This window comes from Parasteatoda tepidariorum, chromosome 7 (assembly GCF_043381705.1).
Source record: "Parasteatoda tepidariorum isolate YZ-2023 chromosome 7, CAS_Ptep_4.0, whole genome shotgun sequence".
Taxonomy (NCBI): Eukaryota; Metazoa; Arthropoda; class Arachnida; order Araneae; family Theridiidae; genus Parasteatoda; species Parasteatoda tepidariorum.
Genome location: NC_092210.1, coordinates 79,353,569 through 79,373,021, shown reverse-complemented (window position 1 = coordinate 79,373,021; position 19,453 = coordinate 79,353,569). Strand labels below are relative to the sequence as shown.

The 19,453-nt window shown below is 27.4% G+C and overlaps 2 protein-coding genes across 2 annotated transcripts in view; one reads left to right on the top strand and one right to left on the bottom strand.

Annotated features, from left to right (window-relative positions):
• Positions 1–1,087: 1,087 nt before the first annotated feature.
• Positions 1,088–17,258, bottom strand: LOC107439346 (phosphatidylinositol glycan anchor biosynthesis class B). Its single transcript, XM_016051912.3, has 7 exons — positions 17,013–17,258; positions 15,038–15,143; positions 11,647–11,879; positions 9,271–9,414; positions 8,177–8,434; positions 6,515–6,817; positions 1,088–2,699 (listed from the first exon to the last, which is right to left on the bottom strand). The coding sequence occupies exons 1-7, from the start codon at positions 17,150–17,152 to the stop codon at positions 2,399–2,401; spliced, it is 1,485 nt and encodes a 494-aa protein (XP_015907398.1). The 5' UTR covers positions 17,153–17,258; the 3' UTR covers positions 1,088–2,398.
• A 30-nt stretch (positions 17,259–17,288) lies between these two features.
• The window catches only part of LOC107439343 (ESF1 homolog), a 27,963-nt gene continuing 25,798 nt past the window's right edge, over positions 17,289–19,453 (top strand). The window contains exon 1 of the mRNA XM_043050502.2: positions 17,289–17,700. The gene's annotated coding sequence lies outside the window, so the exon portion shown is untranslated. The remainder of the gene's footprint in view (positions 17,701–19,453) is intronic.

The window sequence follows — 19,453 nt, the reverse complement described above, 5'->3', positions numbered from 1 at the left end:
GATATTCAACTTTTCAAACAATCCAGTTCATAGTTTGAATGTGACGTCATTATTCTTTAAATAATACTCTCTTGACAGCATTTTACATAAATCTTCCAAGAAAACAAACTACAACAGAAATAGTTAAAATTTCATATAATAGTCAAGAGCCAGTGACTGTAGAAATTTATAAAAAAAAACTGAAATTGATAGTTTTTGAATTAATAGTAATTGAATAGTGAAAAATTTAGAAATCAGAAAGAAAAATCATGTTGATAAAAAATTTAAATGTTTTGAAATAAGTTATAAAAAATTTTAAAAATTTAACAAAAACAAAATTAAACTGATAAAAATTTAAAAAAGAAATTTACAAAAATTTTTATCATAAATAAATATCTATAATAGAGTTGAACTACTAGTACCTATGAATAAACAAAGTCAATGTTTAACATAAATAAATGAAATATCCAGGCAGAAACTTATCACAAAAGTAAAGAGGATAAAATGTAAACATTATATTTCATAAAAGAGAAAAAAAAAATTAAAAAGACTAAAATAACAAGATTTTTTTTAAATCAATTTTTTCAGATCTAACAATTTAAATAGAATAAATAAAATGAATTAATAAGAAAAAATAAATGCTATTTTCTAAAGTTATAATTAAAGTAAAATTCTTTAAACTTCATATTAGAGAGCAATTGCCATCGAATGTAAGCAAAATGAATATGCAATTTGTGAGACTATAATATATTCTGAGAAATAGAAAAAAAGACAACTTCAACTACACAAATTGGAAAACAATTACACTGAGAAAATCCCATTAAGAATCAGTTATCTGAAAAGAAACTGAGAATGCTTACAAAACTGTCAAGTAATCTAGAGAGAGAGAATACTTATAGAAACTGTTATTAACCTATAAAAAGTCAGTGCCAAAAATATACAAATAGTTAAAATTTAGGTATAAATCTTAATGTAGTATTAAGTGTAGTAATTTTTTAAAATTAAAATATTGACAAAATATGAAGTTTAACTTTAAAAAGATTAAAAAAAAATTTTAAAAATTTAAAAGTTCAAAAAGCAGAGTAAAAATTAAAACAATACAAGTAAATCACATCAAATCTTTTATTTTTAAAAAAAAATAAATAAAATTATTTATCAAATTTGCATACAACATTTTATAGTTTAGATAATTTTCTTTATCAATTTGTTTTGTTGAAATTGAACATTTCAATCTTGTTAGCTTTATTACAAATGAAATGCATCCTTGTCGTTAGAATAAAATTTATGACAGATTTCGTGAAACTGTGTTTATCACCCCAAGAAAGGAAATTGTAATAAATCTTCAATTTTGTCCCAAATGGAATTTAATGTGTTGACATTAACACTATTTGATTTCAAAACATCACTTGCGATTCAAGGGTTTGAACAAACGCTTTTAGAATGTGTTACAAAATCACAGTTGTCTTTATTAATAAGTTTAGTGTAACAAGTTTCACATTGTCGGTTAACATTGCTTGGCTAAGCGACAGCTGAACTGAATAATAATAGTTTTACTGTAATATATAAAATAATGACGATCTTTAAGATTTCAATAGTACAATGCATTTTGTTTTAAATAAAAGAGTTAATTTATTTATCATTTATTTTTTTAAGCAGTTATTTTTTTGTAAATGATAAATAAAAAAGAACCACAATAATGGCAATAATTACAACACAAGTATTGAGCACAATTTAAATAGTTATGCAGCTTGATTTATAATAAAATGTTCCCAATAATAGGAGAGAAACTTGCTCCAGGTATTTGACAATTTTTGTCAAATTTTGACAAGTTTTTTAAGTGTCATTTCAAAAACCAATTGATTTTAGTTTCGGGATATTTATAGATCAAATAACAATAATGTTATGATAATATTAATAACAAATTTGTATTTAATAAGAATATCATTTAATGAGTTTTACCTTTTTAAAAATTATATCATTTTTAACATTAAAAAAAACAACTCAAAATTGGAATATACTGGATGTGCTTCCCTTGTAAGCCAATGACATATATAAGGAAAAAGGTATGGATAACATTTGTACCAGTTTTAAGTGAATCTTAAACACTATAGAATTATAAATACATAAATACAATATATTAAATCCATAGCACAGAGTTTTAATAATATATGTATACAATGTTTTAAATAAGTTTTTCAGTGCTAAAACATATTTTAAGGAAAAGGAAAAAGACTTTTTGTTTACTTTTGAAGGAATTATGTCACATTTTATCCTTACTAATAATAGTATTATGATTAAAAAATAGATGTAATAAGAAAAGAAAAAAATTATATTCTAATTACTTAGACAATATGAGGTTACAAACTTGAATAAAGCATCATAAAATACAAATATATGTACATAAGTTTCCTTACTGCAATTAACTTTTACAATACAAAAGAACATATTTTCCTCTCTTATTTTCTGTAATATGTGAATGGAACGTCCTAAAACACAAATAATAACGATGTCTCTCAAGAAATATGGACACTTGATCATACAATGAATCAAACATAGCAATGTGTGATGGATATATTTTTTTCGAATCTAATTCATAAAACGAAGTCAGCCATTTACTAGGATCTTGGAAGAACTCATCAGCTTCATCCTTGTAATTCACAGAATCTTCAAAATTTGGTTCACAAGTCAGAAACTTCATACTAATGTTTTTGTGAACATGGCTGAAAGATCAATCATACTTTAGAAATCATGTAGAAACTTTTTTAATTTTCAAAAATAGTCAAACATAAAATGTCAGGAAAAAAAATAATTTATATTCGAACTTCATATCTTTAGTAAATATTCAAATTTTTAAAAGCTTAACACAAAATAATCATGAGATTGAAAGATATGTTGATTATTAAACGCTTAATTTGTATCAAAATTAATACAAAATTCATTAATAGTTAAGGCTCAAAATAGTTTTCATTGTAAAGCATATGAATAATCATAAACAAACTGGTAAAAAAAAACTGTATAAGAGCTACAAATTTGTGTATGTAAAAATTATAACATTATTCACAACTCAACCACAATAAAACACGGAAATATTTTCAGGGTATCTGCTACATTTTAGATTTTCCAATTCATGACTTTCCATGACTAATGCCATGTATTTTTCATGACTTAAGGAAGTTAATGTTTTCTCCAACAAAAGCACAACAATAAATTTAAAAAAGCATTATAATAACATTAATTGAAATGATAGGTATAACCAAAACTGTTATACTCTGCCTCTTCATATTTATAGATTTTATATTTAAAAACAGAGTAATGAAAGAGTTGAAGCAATAAAATAGCTAAAAAAAATACAAAAGCAAATAATTTTTTTTTTTTTTTTATCTGCAGAATTATATTCTAAAGATACTTTTCTTATTCATCAGAAGGAAAATAAATACTCCGGATTTTTCTGTTCTCCCTTCCAAAAAAAACTCTTTTTGCCTGTGACTAGCTTGCTTCAGCTAGAATTTTAAATTGATAAAATTAAAAAAATAACATTAAAAATTCTGAAACCACAGAAGTTTATAAGATAATTGCTCTAGAAATTATGTTTTTTCTTTCATTTTTGAAAGAACACCATAATTTTCAAAGAACAGGATAAAAACATTTTATATTTTAATAAAATATGACTGAGTGGAGATTTTGTTACATATTCAGATACTCAGAGCACCATGAAATTGGGGGAGGGGGTAAATTCCATTTTAAAAAATAGAATTTTCGGCAACCTAAATCCATGATTTTATTTAAAAAATAGTTAAAATCATGACACTTCATGACAAATTTTGTTCAATACCGAAATTCAGGACTTTCCATAATTTTTCATGATTTTCCAGGTGCACCAGTAAAGGACCAGTAAAATACCCTGTATTTTACTGGTCCTTTGAGTAAATCAGGTTGAGAATCACTAGACTGATACACTTAATGTAAAATAGTATATTTAACACATCATAGGTAGTGGTCCAAAGTAGCACACTACAAATAGTAAAACAACTGTAGTCACTACTTTCGTTCATAGTTTGTAGTGTAGAGTGGGACTTTTTTGATAAACTAGTGTAGCGAGGAGTACGATAAAAAAAACAGCAGTTTGTAGTTATTCCTGGCAACTACTTTTAATGTTTCGGAACACATTAAGAATACAGATCTAACGCAACTAGTTTTTCGAATTTGATGGGAACAAATCTTCGCGGGTACGTTAATGGATGCAAAAAAAAAAAAATACCCTGTGGCTGCAGTTGAGCATTAACAGAAATTACATGTTATTTAAAATGACGTATAAATAATATTTAAACTAGCCATTACGAAAAATAGATAATTAATACTTTGGTCGCAATTTCACATGCGAATGCACTCATGAAACATTAATGTTATTTCAAAGAAAGGGAACGTATTTTTGATGCACTTAATTTTAGAAGAAATACAAGAGCATTAAATAATTAAAAAATTGCAAGTATTTGACAATTTGACATATCTTAAATTAAATATTCATGGTTGAAAAAAGCATACAAAGTTTAGATGAACAAATTCGTAAAAAATGTTTTGGAATAACAAACTGGCTCATGTAAACATCTATAAATGTTTCTTAATCGTTCCTTTATATTTAATGTAAGCCAATTTCTTATTCAAAATCTTTTTAAACATTGGTGTAAATTAAGTTCTCCAGCAAAGTCGTCTCCTTAAAGTAGTGAAGTAGTTACTACAATTCCAAAGTAGTTTGTAATCACTACATTTGAAAGGAAAATGTTGTAGTTAACTACATTTGTAACAAAGTAGTTACAGTAAACTACAAAAATAATATAGTTTTTCCAACCATTCATCATAGGTCATTGCTTCATCAAAAACTGACACATGCTTTTATCTCTATTATAATAGAAAAATACTACACTACAGATTCAAATTGTTCAGATTAATTTATTTTTTTATATTTTTTATTTTAGTAGTTTTCTAGATCAACCACAACCTGCCTGCACAATTTTAAAAATATTTCAATAGTATTTATAGAGCCCTAACTATAACAAACATCGGATGTAGCAAGCAATAATTATTTTTCCCAATTCAAATATTTTTACATATTTCCTTTTAAAAAAATTAATATATGTATTAAAACATATACAGTGAAACCTCCGTTAAGCGGACATTCATGGGATCAAAAAATTTGTCCGTTTATGAGAGTTGTCCGTTTACGGAAAAGGTACCCTAATAACGAAATTTAACACCGTAAATTGTTTTTAGAATATTCTCAATAAATATCTACAAGAATATTTATTTAAACAATAAGAAAGATAAAAAAGAATAGATAAAGAAGTTTGATATAAATACATAATTCTGGATGTTGCTACAGATAATTAAATATAATTTTCTTATTAGCATAGATACTCAAGTTAGACATATGATACCAAATAGGAGCGTACTTTCCTCAGTCCATTTCAATTATTAGGTTCACATCCCCTTACACCTACTTATCATTTGATAGGGAACATGGTTAATACCTTCTTGGAAAATAAACCTTCCATGATTCACAGAAAAAAAAGTAATGCATACCTGTAAATCATGAGGACCTATGGAGATGATTATTCATAAATGATCAGCTATCAAGTGTCTGAATAAGTGTTTCATTTATATAAACACCTCAAAGATTATACTTCTGTTCTCTTTTTTTTACCCCAGTTGTGTTAAATACAGTCTTCAAATTGATAAGAAAATTAAAGAAATTTTCAATGGGGAAGAAGCATTGAGAGAAGTCATTTCAACTTGAGGGGTCTCATAACCTGTGTGATCCAGATGAAAAGATGAAAAGATGCCGATGTCAGAATTATTTCAGGAGTGCAGTACCATTTTCTCTCCTTTCTTTACAAAGATAAGTCAAGGTGACAGGAGAAAGATTGATTTTTCGGTGGTGAAATAACTTAACAATATTTTTAGTTATGGATAAGGCAAAAAGTTTTGTTTACATGCTTTAAAAATGGTGAAAAGTTGCATTTTTTAGCTTGCAATTTATTTAGAAAAAGTAGTGTCCGGTTTGTAGAGATAAAAAACAACGTTGCAGGACCAAAATGACTGTCCGCGTCTGGTTACAGGAGTGTCCGCTTTGCGGAGAATGTACATAATGGTTTATTCATAGAAGAGTCCCGGGGAATTAAAAATATGTCCGTATTGAGAGGCGTCCGTTTTGTAGGATTGTCCATAACAGGAGGTTTCACTGTATATAGCATGCAGAGCAAAAAAAAAAAAAAAATTTTTATCAGACACTTTTTCTGAGGCATTAGCATTAATTCAAACAATAAGCATCTAGAAAAAGTACTCTAAATTTAACATTTAAATTTTAAAGACTTAAATATGCAATAAATTTGATGAGCGTTTCAACAAGTTTATGAGTATCTTTAAACCATGCATGCTACCATAAATTAATTACATAAAATATATGTACTTTCAATACATAACAATATTGAAACAAAATATTAATTACTGCAACCTAATATTCATCCAGAAATATCTATACCTGTAATATGGTGTTGAGTGACAAGGCATTAGAAACAGTATTTTTGAGTCATCTGTTGCAATATGGGAAATATGGTGCATCAAATCCATGGTCCCTCTTTGATGAAAGACACTCATATATATAGACAAGGGGGCATTACATAAAATGGAAGAAAATGCCAAATATGAGCTCAAATTTTTGCTAATTTTTAGTCTATAAAGTTGCACTTTTTCATTGGCAATTTCAGTCATTACTACACCGGTTATGATCATGCATACTGGCATCACTGGTAGTAAAAAACGAAACTCCTTGTGACTAGGAATACTAAGGTAAAAATAATTAATTAGAATTATTAAGGAACTAAACATTATTACAAACATAAAGTAAGATTGTGAGGTTTGTAAAGATAATTATTTTCACAATTAAAAAAACAAAACTTACTTTTTTCATGACTATTATAACTAAACTTAGAATTATTCAAATAATTGAGGTAAGGATCTGTTAATATAAGAATCTTCATCAACCTGACATAATAAGTAATTAAATTTTAAAAAAAGAATGAATTTTTAACTAACACTTGTTTGAGCAATTTCAATAAATAAAATTTTCTTAAGTATTTTTTCATGAAATCTTTAATTATCCCGCAATAGGTTCTCTATCTAAATTTAAAATAAAGTTAAGTTTAGAACATCCTAGTAATGATAAGCACTACAAGTATATTTCGGTAGTGAATAGCTATTATAACATATTGTTAAATCAATTGCGATCTCACTTTAAAGTGCAAAACTGAGCAAAAAATAATTATTGAATAATTCAATGAATATGCCTTTTGTTAGTCTAAATTACTAACACCTGACACCAATCTTCATCAATCCATGGATTTAAAGCTTCATTTGATCAATTTTCATGCATTTTGAAAAGAAAACTTTTGGCCATATAATGCCAATTGACAATTAAAATCATGTCTGTTTTGGGAACATTTTTTCTCACAAGGCGGTTAATTTTATAAACCACAATATCTACACTTAGGAAAAAAAAGATTAAAATTTAAACTTTACAAATACACTAGAAGTTTAATTAATTACTGCCTTTATTATTTCAATTGAATCCACATTTGAGTTTTTATATAAGCATGTGTTACAGAGAGGTTTTAAAATATATTAGCAAATTTTTTAATCAGTAAAATGTAAAGATTTAATAGGAAGATTTAAAGATTTAATAGTTCAACCAAAATTTTATTTTTCTCTAAGAAATCTGAGCAAAAAAGTTTGTTATAGCGTGTGAATGAGAACTTAAGAAAAAAAAAAGGAGGATGCTGGTAAGAGTAGAATAAATGTCTCGTTAACAAGATTTTAGGTAAGTATCTAATTTTAAATTTTAGATTAGAGGAACTCCGAGAAAAATTTGTCAGAACATAAATTTTTTTGCGGAAATCTGTGAATCAATGGTCTTAAAATTTGTAGAATTCCCTAAATTGGCGGAAGAATCACATGCCTGTGAACATATCACTATTATTTTACCTGATTCCATTAACTATTGAATTTTTTTGTCATATCATGTATTAGCCAAAGTGCTTCTTGCTACATTGAACTGAATCCCTTATTTTAATGAAATTATATGAGATATAAAATACACCATCATAATTTATCACTTCAATTGTTATATAGGAAGAATATAACTTACCTGAATATCAAGATGAACCATAGAACTAAAATGTAGAAGGGTCTCAACTTCCGTATAGTAAGACCTAGTACGAACGGTATGATGAGAGTGGTCAAAACTACTGGTAGTCCAACAACTAAGAGCCATAGGAAGTGATGACTACCATAAAAAATTCCAATATCTTTGCTCCAGTTGAACAAGAAAAAATTATACAAAGTTACTGTCCACTGATTATAACACCATCTGTCACATATAATCAGAAAACTAAACAAAATGGTCCTAAAGAAAATAAAAAAAAGTTAAAGAAAAAAGAACTTGCCAGAAAAATGAAACATTAAAAAGAAACTAAAAAAATAGAAACAAAAAATTTATATTTTACTGTTACATAGAACAAAATTCATCAATGTGTGGCACACATGCTGAAATCAGCATGTTAAGGCTTCAAGTTTGTCATGAATGTCCGAAGGGAAAAAAAGGTACTCATTTTTAATTATTATTTATAACTCTCAGTATTTATGTTAGTTATTGAAATCATTTCTCAATTATTTGAATCTGCAGTATGAAAAAATCTCTTTTTACATTCAATGGAAAATTAATTCATCATTTTATAACATCAGAAAGTTTGGAAATGTGTATATAATTTATAGTGCCAAGAAATAAGTAATAGATACAGTACATACAAATGTATGCACAGAGATTCATATTAACATTTGAATTTAATATAAAATAAGAAACTTTTTAGAACAAAGTTAAATGTTAATAAGATTTGCAAGATTAGTGAAAAATGATTCACAAAAACTAAATTAACTCTTATAACTGTTCTTTATCAAACATTTATATGGAATCCATCACAAAAGAATAAAAAAATTAAAAAGTTTCATATTTTAGGAAAAAATAAAATTCATAAAACTTGTCATAAAAAGTAATGAAAATATTTTGTTTTTACTTTAAATACAATAACAAACATAATAATAACCAATAAAAAAAGTATAAAATAAACAATTCCAGTACTAGGTAGCCGATTTTAATATTTTAAAGCACATTTACTAAGTAACCTTTAAATATTACTACTAATGTGAATTGTAGAAAATTGAAATCAAATGTCTAAAACTCACCCAGAGATAAAAGTATTCTTGAATAAGTGGTAAATATATTTTTCTCTCCAAACATGGTATGCATATAATGCAATCCACATCACAATAGCAGTTGGTCTCATTAATATACTTGCACCAGTAAACCATAAATATTTACAGCTTGTTCTAAAGCAATAATAAAATAAATCTTAATAAATAAGAAAATTCACATCAATATTATTTAAATAATACACCTTTATAGCTTTGTATAAAGTAATGTAAGGTATAGTAACGACTTAATTCATTGGGCTTCGCATAAATCTAATTTGGATAGTCAAAATATTCAAAATATTTAAGTAAAATTGATCATTAATTTTTTTTCTCAATAAACACTAAAATATAAAGTTTTATTTTTAATAATCTTGCTATAGGAGCCATTATGGTGCAGTAATTAAGGCTGCATAAAATATAGGATTTCTATCAACCAGAAGGGTTTAAAATACAATACATGTGAAATACCTGGATAAATACCCAAAATTGATAAATACCTAAGTATCTATCAGTTTTATTGAAACATCAAAGGTTATGTTTTTTTTTATGGTTTTACAAAATTGTGCATATTTAAGTCACAATTAAGTTTTACTTTCATTCTTAATAGTTAATTTGTTATTTACTACAAAGAAAAATCCATTCAAATAAATATGCAAATTATTGAAATAATAATTACTTAGTTTTTTTAGAGTGGTTATGACTTACTCCTTTCCTTTTTAAATTCCCATTCCTAATATTTGTGGTTTTAACCCTCTGAGAGTACTGGATTTTTTCAAACTTTTACCGGCAAGTTATGCTGCACTGGTTTCCCCTATGTTATTCAATGGAAGAATAGTGTATAGCAGAAAAATTTTCGTTCAATTTTACCTAGGGGCTCAACCCTTGGTGGGTAAAAAGTAACATCTGAGGGAGGAAAGTTTTGCCAGAAATATAGTTCTGAAATGCAAAAATTTATTCAGGTTTTAAGTAATTTATTTTAAAAAATTATCGCACAAAAATGAATGAAACATAACTTCCTACTTGATCCATATTTAGTTGTGATGTGATCTTTTAGAGTAATAATGTCCATTGTATTAAATTAGCCACAATATTTTTTAATTTTTTTATTATTATTACTAATACAGTACAGAACCCGTTATCCGGCAACCGGAAAACCAAAAAACCGGAACAAAATTCGATACATTTTCCACGATTTTTTTAAAAAAAAATTTTTTTCCTCATAAGATTTTACGATTTTTCTTTCTTTCTTGAAAGATGTTTACCTTACCATCATTTTGGAAATAATCATTAGTGTATTACTTCATCGTTTTTTCTTCTTTTTAAGATTATTTCCAAAAAAAAATTTTTTTTTTTTGTGTTTAACAATAAAAAAACGGCTTTTTGTAGCGATTCAGAAAACCGGAAAAATCAGTTATCCGGAATAACGATGGTCCCGATCGTTCCGGATAATCGGTTCCCTACTGTAGTTTAAAGGAAATTTAGCTTAATATTATTATGATTATTAAAGGGATATAAAATACATGCTAGCTTGAATGTTTCAACATTTTTAAATTCTAAATTTAAATGAGAGTGGAAAGTTTCTGCCCCAATGGAAAAATACTGTTCTGGGAAAGGAAATTTTTTTCTTCTTTTTTTTTACCATTTAAATTTACATGTTTAACTTATGAGTAACTCTAAGTAAGGATTTGTATATTATATTTATGATATTAAATAGCATAATAAATAGGGATGTAATGAATAGTGATTTGGCTGAATATCGAATATTCAGCAGCCGAACAGCAATATTTTCTTAAAAAATTATTAATTAATATTATTTTTTATATTTAGATAAGTTTAATCACCATTGAAAAATAATCAACACTTCTCAGTATTATTGGTAAGGGGAAAAGAGAAAAAACATTAATAAAAATGTTTATTATTCGGCTGCCAAATATTCAGCATTTGGCCAAATCTCTATTCGCTACATCCCTAATTCACATAAGTACACCTAGCAGAATATCAATTGACCCCAAATAAAGAAGAACATTTGGGAAGTAAAGGTTGTTGATGCACAATGTTGACCAAATTATACAACTATTTTGTTAGTTGAAAAAAAATGTTGAACATTAACCACAATGACTCTTCTGGTCTACAAAGAGCTGTTGAAAGAATGTTTTTATATAACATCTAATATTATCTCAAAGGACTGAATTATAACAGCATATGTATGAAAAAAACTAAGGGTGCTTGAAAAAATAATTTTCAATTTTTTTTAGTTAATATAAATATTCAAATGAAATTGATTCAGAAAATGGAAGTACCACTGTGCATTCACATTCAATAAAAAATTAAAGAAAGAAATCCATATATATTTATTTAAAAAAATACTTTTTGTTTGGTTTCATTTTCCAGGGATATAAGTATAATCCAATTGCAGTAAAAGAAGTCTCTGCCATATTAGTCAGTGTTCTTGGAGAGCAATAGAATAAAAACCAGGATGAACATATATTAAAGACGGTCCATTGACCACAGTGACAACCAAACAACTTTGATGCTAATTTGAAAGTATAGTAATCACCCAATGCAGACAAAAGAGCCTGGAGAATACGGGGAAAATGAATCTGAAAAATATACAGTTAACTTTAATGTAATACTACATTAGTTATTTTAATACAAATGCTATTTTTGCACAAGAAAATTATAGTTTGACCACAAAAATATAGACTGCTCAGAGGTTTCATAAATCCTGACTTCAGAAATTTCTGGATTTTAAACATTTTTCTATAACCAATAGAACAAATAAATAAAACCAATAAAATAAATTAAACCAATACAAATAGAAAATTATGAAACCAAAATAAAATAAAAAGTGTTCAATTTTGTCAGACAATCCACGAGGCATTTTTTTCCGGCCATTTATTTTACAGATTTCTATAATATAGTTTTTGATATTTTATTGTACATATTACAACATATAATATTTTTATCCCAAGATTCAATGACCGTGATTTGTGACAATTCAATCATAGATTCATTTAGTCTTGTGAACCACTTCTTCAATAGTTATTACGATGAACTTCCATATGATTTTTTAAACCCTGGATAATTTCCATAGCATATTATTGTGACACACAAATTTCATATTTTACATTACATTAACCAATGACTCTCTGGCATGTTAATTTCCTCATATATTCATGAAGTCATGTTGTTGCTATAAAAGTTAAAAAATTCTGATATTTACAATAACAGAAGATTGAGTCGTGGTGGCTAGAGGATTCGCCTTCCAATGAGGTGAACTGGGTTCGAATCCCAGTGATGGCTGGTCAATACGAATTTCGTACGCGGCTGGTAGTAAAATATCCTCAGTGGTAGACGGATCATGGGTTAGAGTCCCCTTGCCGTTAGGTTATCTGTGGAACGTTTTTGTCTCCATGTAATGCAAATATGGGTTAGTTCCATCAAAAAGTCCTCCATGAAGGCAAATTTCCCCTAATACTTGATTCAGGGTTTCCTTTGTCTTCTGGGTTGGATTCAAAATTACAAGGCTACAGAGTTAAGCATTAGTAGTCGTAAACCCAAAATTGGGTTGACTATCCAACGTCGGTTATAAAATAAAAATAATAGACTTTTAGGACGCATACATTTGAGTAATCACTTCTTAAAAGGCTTTATTTGCAATGATTTTGTCATAAATTCCGAAGATTTTATTTATAACTTTTTCAGCAATTGTTGGTACGAACTTCTAAAAGGTTTTTAAATTACTGATATTTTTTAATGTGATAGTATTATTATTCAAACTTGCATCAATTTAAACTAAATGCTTTATTAGTCAAAAGTTGAAGAAAAAAATCTGCCTTTTGTAGGTTTCATAATTTTTGAGGTTATACAATTGTATTGAATATTTAATTTAAATGCAGTAGTTTTCAATGTTTTAAGCTGAGTAACACATAATCTAGCATACATACAAAAATAATTTAGTTAAATAAGTAAACTCACATTCAGAATAATTATTTAAGCAAGTTATTTTTTAACCAAACTATTTTTAAGGGTATCCAACTAGTAAGGTAAGCAAACAACTTTTGAATAGTTTTAAATCCAATAAAAACAATTTATATAAATAATATTTTTCCTCATAATGTAATTTCAAAATTTTGTATTCATTTCTTAACAAGACTATTTTTGAGGATATCCAACTAGTCAGGTAAGAAAACAACCTTTGAAATTTATTTGATAAACTAAATAAAAATTATTTATGTTTATAATCTTTTACTTATTACTAGCTAAGTAATAATTTTAAAACTTTTTAAACTTCTAACATAAAGATTTCACATATACAGTATAATTCCTTTAATTAAATTCTTCATCAAGTAGTATATCTTAGATAATAGCATAGAGGAGAGGCAGGATATATGAAATCCAATAAACTAAAATAAAGATTATTATAAATAACTAACTACACTAACTCAGTGGCGCGACAGCCCATTAAGAGGGCCAAGGCCGACTGTGCCCATCTCAGCTTTCTTGACCTTGGGCTCTGGGGTGCAGGAGCATATGTTCCGGTCAGGTGGTCAGCCGAACGCGGAACCCCCAGTGTTAGTTCCCAAGCATGCTTGGTACTCATTTTATCGACCCACTGAAGGGATGAAAGGCTGAGTCGGCCTTGCCCGGCCCAAGGATCGAACCAAGGACCTGTGGCATGGCAGCGCGAAGCGCTACCACTCAGCCATATTATAAATAAAGTGATAGAAAAAATTTCATTTTAAAATTAACTTACAACAGAATCTACTGGGGGAAAAAAAAGTAAAAGTTTTTGGGAATGAGGAGTAAATATTGTGAACACATTTATGTCTCCTACAGTTTCATTGCAGGAACTAGGTAAAATAACTTCGAACACCAATTCTAGAAAAATAAGAGAGAATTTTCAAATTTTAAATTTTTAAATATTCCTTCAATTTTTTAATGCTATTTTTTATGTTAATTTCCTGAGTTAAAATCTATATGATCTTAAACTGATCAATTAACAAGTTTTGATGTAGTAACTAAATGAGGTAAACCAATAACAGATAACTTCTGTTGTAAATAAAACTCATGCATAAATTTTAATTCACTTTTTAATAGTAATTTATAATTAGTAGTAATAATTACTTTTATTACATGTAATTAAAGGAAATACTTCACCTGATAAAATAAAATCCTAGTAATGAAAATAAAATTATAATAATTTTATAAAATTCTAAAAATATTTCAAAGTGAAAAGATGACTTAAAATTATTGTAGATGCAAATAAGCATCGAAGACTAAAAGAAGAAAAAACTAACGAATTTATGAATATAATTTATGATCATATGTTTAGCAAAAAATTGTTTCTCTTCATGATCTAGACATATATGAAAAATTTGCTTTTCTCAAAAATTAATGACCACTGTTTTTCCAACATATTACAGCTTTTTTTCTCCACAAATTTATTGCAACAGAATCTGTAGATATGAATCTACGGCAATAAAATAAGTAAAAAGAGGAAACAAAAGTGTATCCACTCAATTCAAATTTAAAACATTCATTATTTAAAGCATTAGATTAAACTATGTAAAATTTTTCAATAAAATAAATTAATAGCATAAGAAAAATCGATTTTACTCTATTTCAGAGGAACATAAGAAACATATTACAACAGTACTGACCTATAACCAAATTTAAACATAACTGCCTTATAATATATAATAGTTATTGTCACATCTCACTTTGCAAAACCGAATAACACTAAAAATACACTCACTATAACAGTCTTAAAATCAGGCAAGATTGAGTAGAAAATACTGATGAGAATAGGATACACAGAGCTTCTAATTTTTTTCTGCCATTCCCAAGTCCAATATCCATAGCTAAAACAAAACAAAATAAAGAGGTCTTGGTACAAATTTTGGCCTAGAGTTTAGAAATATAAATAAGGTATCTCATAAGTCATCATCAGAGCCGGATTATACCTTTCGTAGGCCCTAGGCACAGCCGTTTTTGGGTCCCCACTCCTCCCCTCTTTTCAAAATATATGCTAAAATTTTCTTGCATAGTTTTTTTTTTACATTTTTATTAATATTGATTTTAATTTGAATACGACATTTTGCGTAGTTTGGAATTCGACAGCATAATACAAGATTTCGTTGAATCCAAAAAAGTAATATATTAGATCATAAGATTCTGCAAAATAATTTATTACCGAAAAGTATTATATTTTGATTTGTATCTTCATAATTTTGTGCAAAATACACTTGTTGTTTTTAAAGCTAAATTACTTTTGTCAACAAATTTTTTCGTACTCCCAATTTTTTCGTAGGCCCCTGAATTTCGTAGGCCCTAGGCACGTGCCTAGTGTGCCTATAGGTTAATCCGGCCCTGGTCATCATGCATCATTTGCAGGGCCGGATTAAGAGAAAGACGATTGGGGCCCAAGGACCCTATATTTTTCAGGTACCTCTAAAGTTTAAGGTGGTACATTGGTTTTTGTGATTTTCTAAGAAAATACTAGATATTTTTAAGCAAAGAGTAATGTCTTACAAATTTTCTTTGTAATCACTGAAGATTTTATGTATTTTTAAATAAAAAATTTGCGAGTTAGATTAACAAATTATATTTCTGACCCTCACCAAACTCTATTTTTTTTTTCTTCTTTTGCTTTTTAAGTCACAGGTTCTTCTTTAATTAATTTTCTTTATATTCATCTCCAAGACTCTTATAATTTCTCAAGATGTCAGTAGGCAAAAATATAGTAAATCCAATTATTTTTGTTGAAATAATTTGTTTGTGACCATTTTTTCGCTTATTCAAGTGACTTTTTGATCGTGTTTTTGGCAGTTATCGTCAAATTTCCACATAGTTATTATAATCTAGATAATTTAAATACCATATTATTCCGACTCACGAATCTCACATTTTAATAATCCCTTTTTTGTACTTCACTTGTGCCAATTTAATAGTAAATCCAAAGAATTTTTTATTGTTTTTTTACAGTTATTGCATAGCAATTCCACATGTTTTTTAAAATCCTCATATTTTTAATATGTATTAGAACGACACTCTAATCGCATAGTAAAATCAGCCCTACACTTGAGTAAATTTCATAACAAATCTAAGGTATTTTTTTCTTTTCTCATCGTTCTTTCGGCAGATATTCCTACGCTTTTCCCCTTTTTTAAAATCCTAACATTCTTAATGCAATATTATTACTACTTGTGAGATTCAAATACCACATTTCAACAATCGCTTTAACACTTGATTTATTTGCCACAATTTAACTGTCAATCTATTGCGTGACGATTCTTGGCAGCTCTTGCTATTCATTGCCACATGGTTTTAAGAAAATCTGAATACTTTTTATATTCTATTATTACAACTCAGGATAATTGGACATAGGTAAAAAAACTGGGGCTTTGCAATTTAAAAAACTTTTAAAATTTATTATTTATAAAATCACTTATAATTCACTAAACATAAATGCTCTACAGTTAAAAATTAAATGTTGAATCTTATTTTGAGCCATAAAGGAATTTTGGCCGTAAATATGGGAATTTAAATCATTTTAGACAACCAAAAAATTTGTGCAGTTAAAGTATCTGATTTTTATTTACATTGCTTAGTTAAATATTTATTTATTTTACTTTTCTTCTATGAACATTACAGTTAAATTTTTTTTAAATAAATCTTTTTATTATATGATGTGATAGAAAAGAAACACCATTGCTGCATTTAATTCGTACCCAAAAGTCAATTTGTGAGAAACTTCTAAGGACTGCCAAAATTCATCAGGAACAAAAAATGTTTGAACAATATAGACACTTAATAATCTTATTGCTAAAATCATAATAAACATGAGGTTATTATTGTTAAACTTTTTCATTGTTTTGTAATGTAAATTAAAGCATATGAAATAGCAGAATTTTTATTTGTTTTGATTTGTTAAAGAAGAAAAACATAATGTAGATATTTTCTCAAGCCGATCAATCGGAATAAACTGAATGGGTTTAAGTACAAATAGAATAGAATGCTATGTATCAAAATTTAAAAACGCAACTTATTGAACTGTCTAGATGGATATGGAAAGTAAACACGGATACAGTGTTTAAGATACAAAAAGTTTTGATTTAAAAAATTTGAAAAATATAATTTTTGTCTAAAATATTGATTCGAATAAATTATAGAACTTCGATTGAAAATTTGAATAGAATGAATGTTCTCAAAGGTTTTTACGATGCATTAATATTTTATTTAGTTTTTGTTGATTCCTTCTAACAATATTAACTTTGATTTTAACTTTATTTATTTATTTATATTTACAAACGTGCAAAATCCAGCTGTCTGAATTTTACTTCTTGTTGGTGCAACTGTATTGCTGAATTTCAATTTTCAAGCTCTTAATATTATACATATATATAAGCATCAAATAAAGTAAGTAAAACCTCAGGTTGTAATACAAGATTGAGTGCTTAATATTTATGACAATCGGTGATTAGACACTTAAAGAATTATCTGCTATGAAATTTTGTTTGTTCTTTTTCTTGTAGGTTGTTTAAAGATACATTTATTATCAAATAAAAAAAATCAATCTTCTTCAAATTTGTATGTGAACAACTGCGGCGTAACTACCACTATAAATATTGAATACCAATTCATTAGTATATAAGACAGGTTAACTTGACTTTTTTGAGGTACTTTTTGATAGATGAAGGATGACGTATTCCATAATAATTAAATCCCTATAATAGTGATCTGTGGACGTGTTATGAACTTGCACCCATTGATGGATGATTCACATTAAGCAGTTGATTTGCTTAAAAATATACTGCTCTAAGAAAGAAAAAAAAGAAATCCGGTGAAGTAAATAAAATATATATATAATGAGCAAAATGATCTAACCAAGAAATGAAGGGGGGGAAAAACGAGCGAAATGCTATAAACGAAAAATGAAGGGGGAAAAATTGCTATAAAAAAATAATGGGCGAAATGCTATGAAGAAAAAATATAATGAGCAAAATTGATATTAAAAAATGAAAAAATAAATAGCATGAATCAACTAGTGGTATCCGTTCATTGAATTCTATCACAGATAAAATTCTGGAAGGGGAATAATGTGGCGTAACTACCACTATAAATATTGAATACCAATTCACTAGTATATAAGACATGTTAACTTGATTCTATTATGAGGTACCTTTCAATAGATGAAGGTTGACATAGTTGATTACTAAATCCCTATACAACAAAAAATTGGAAGCTGAAAAGAATAATGGTAGAAATACATGTCTAAATCGATAGCTTTAAAACTATTCTATTTTATTTATAACATAGCAAATTTTATACTGTATGATAAAAGATCTTCACAAAATTTAAATATTGGCAATGAACTGGAAACAATGTAAGCTTTAAAACCAAATAAATATTTCATAAATTTACTACCACTTTAGAATATGTATATATATATTAATTACAATAATGTATCCATGATTTATAAAAATGGGCAATATCACATTATGAATTTATTTGGATTAAATGCAGGGTTGTTACGATAATCCCTTCTTGTTATGGTTTTAACCGTCAAAAAAATAAAAAGGGTGAATGTTCTGGGAAAACCCATGTGGGATTTTTTTTTTTTTTACTCTATTGACAGTGTTTTCACTACAGAGCGAGAATATCGCATATTTTTTTATATTCTCGCAATGAAAAAATGATTACCGCGAGAAATTTGCCCAATTTCAAAATTCGCGAATTTCTCGCATATTGAAAAAAAATCTCATTTGCGCCATTTAGAATAAAATCCGTTTCACTTTTCTTCCTGGATCTTTTATTATTTTCAACATCTGCCCCATTATCTAGCTTCCCTATTTACCAGTATTGTTCAGAACCTTTAAGAACAACAGAAAACCATTCTTCCGAGCCACGGAACCTCTTTCAGAACGCATTTCTCTGCAACCACTTGTTCACCTTAGGTAAGGTTTCTTCATGTAAGACGTTCAAATTTTTTGCTCGATAATGTAAGATGGATAAATACCTTGCAAAGCCAATATCTTCTACTCCGAAACGGACAAATGAAAATGAAACAAATGTGGGTAGAAACGATCAAAACGAAACAAATACGCATTTGAGCAACCTAATGAGAATAGCTGATGAAAAAGTAGATGTAGAACATTTTCCATATGATGAT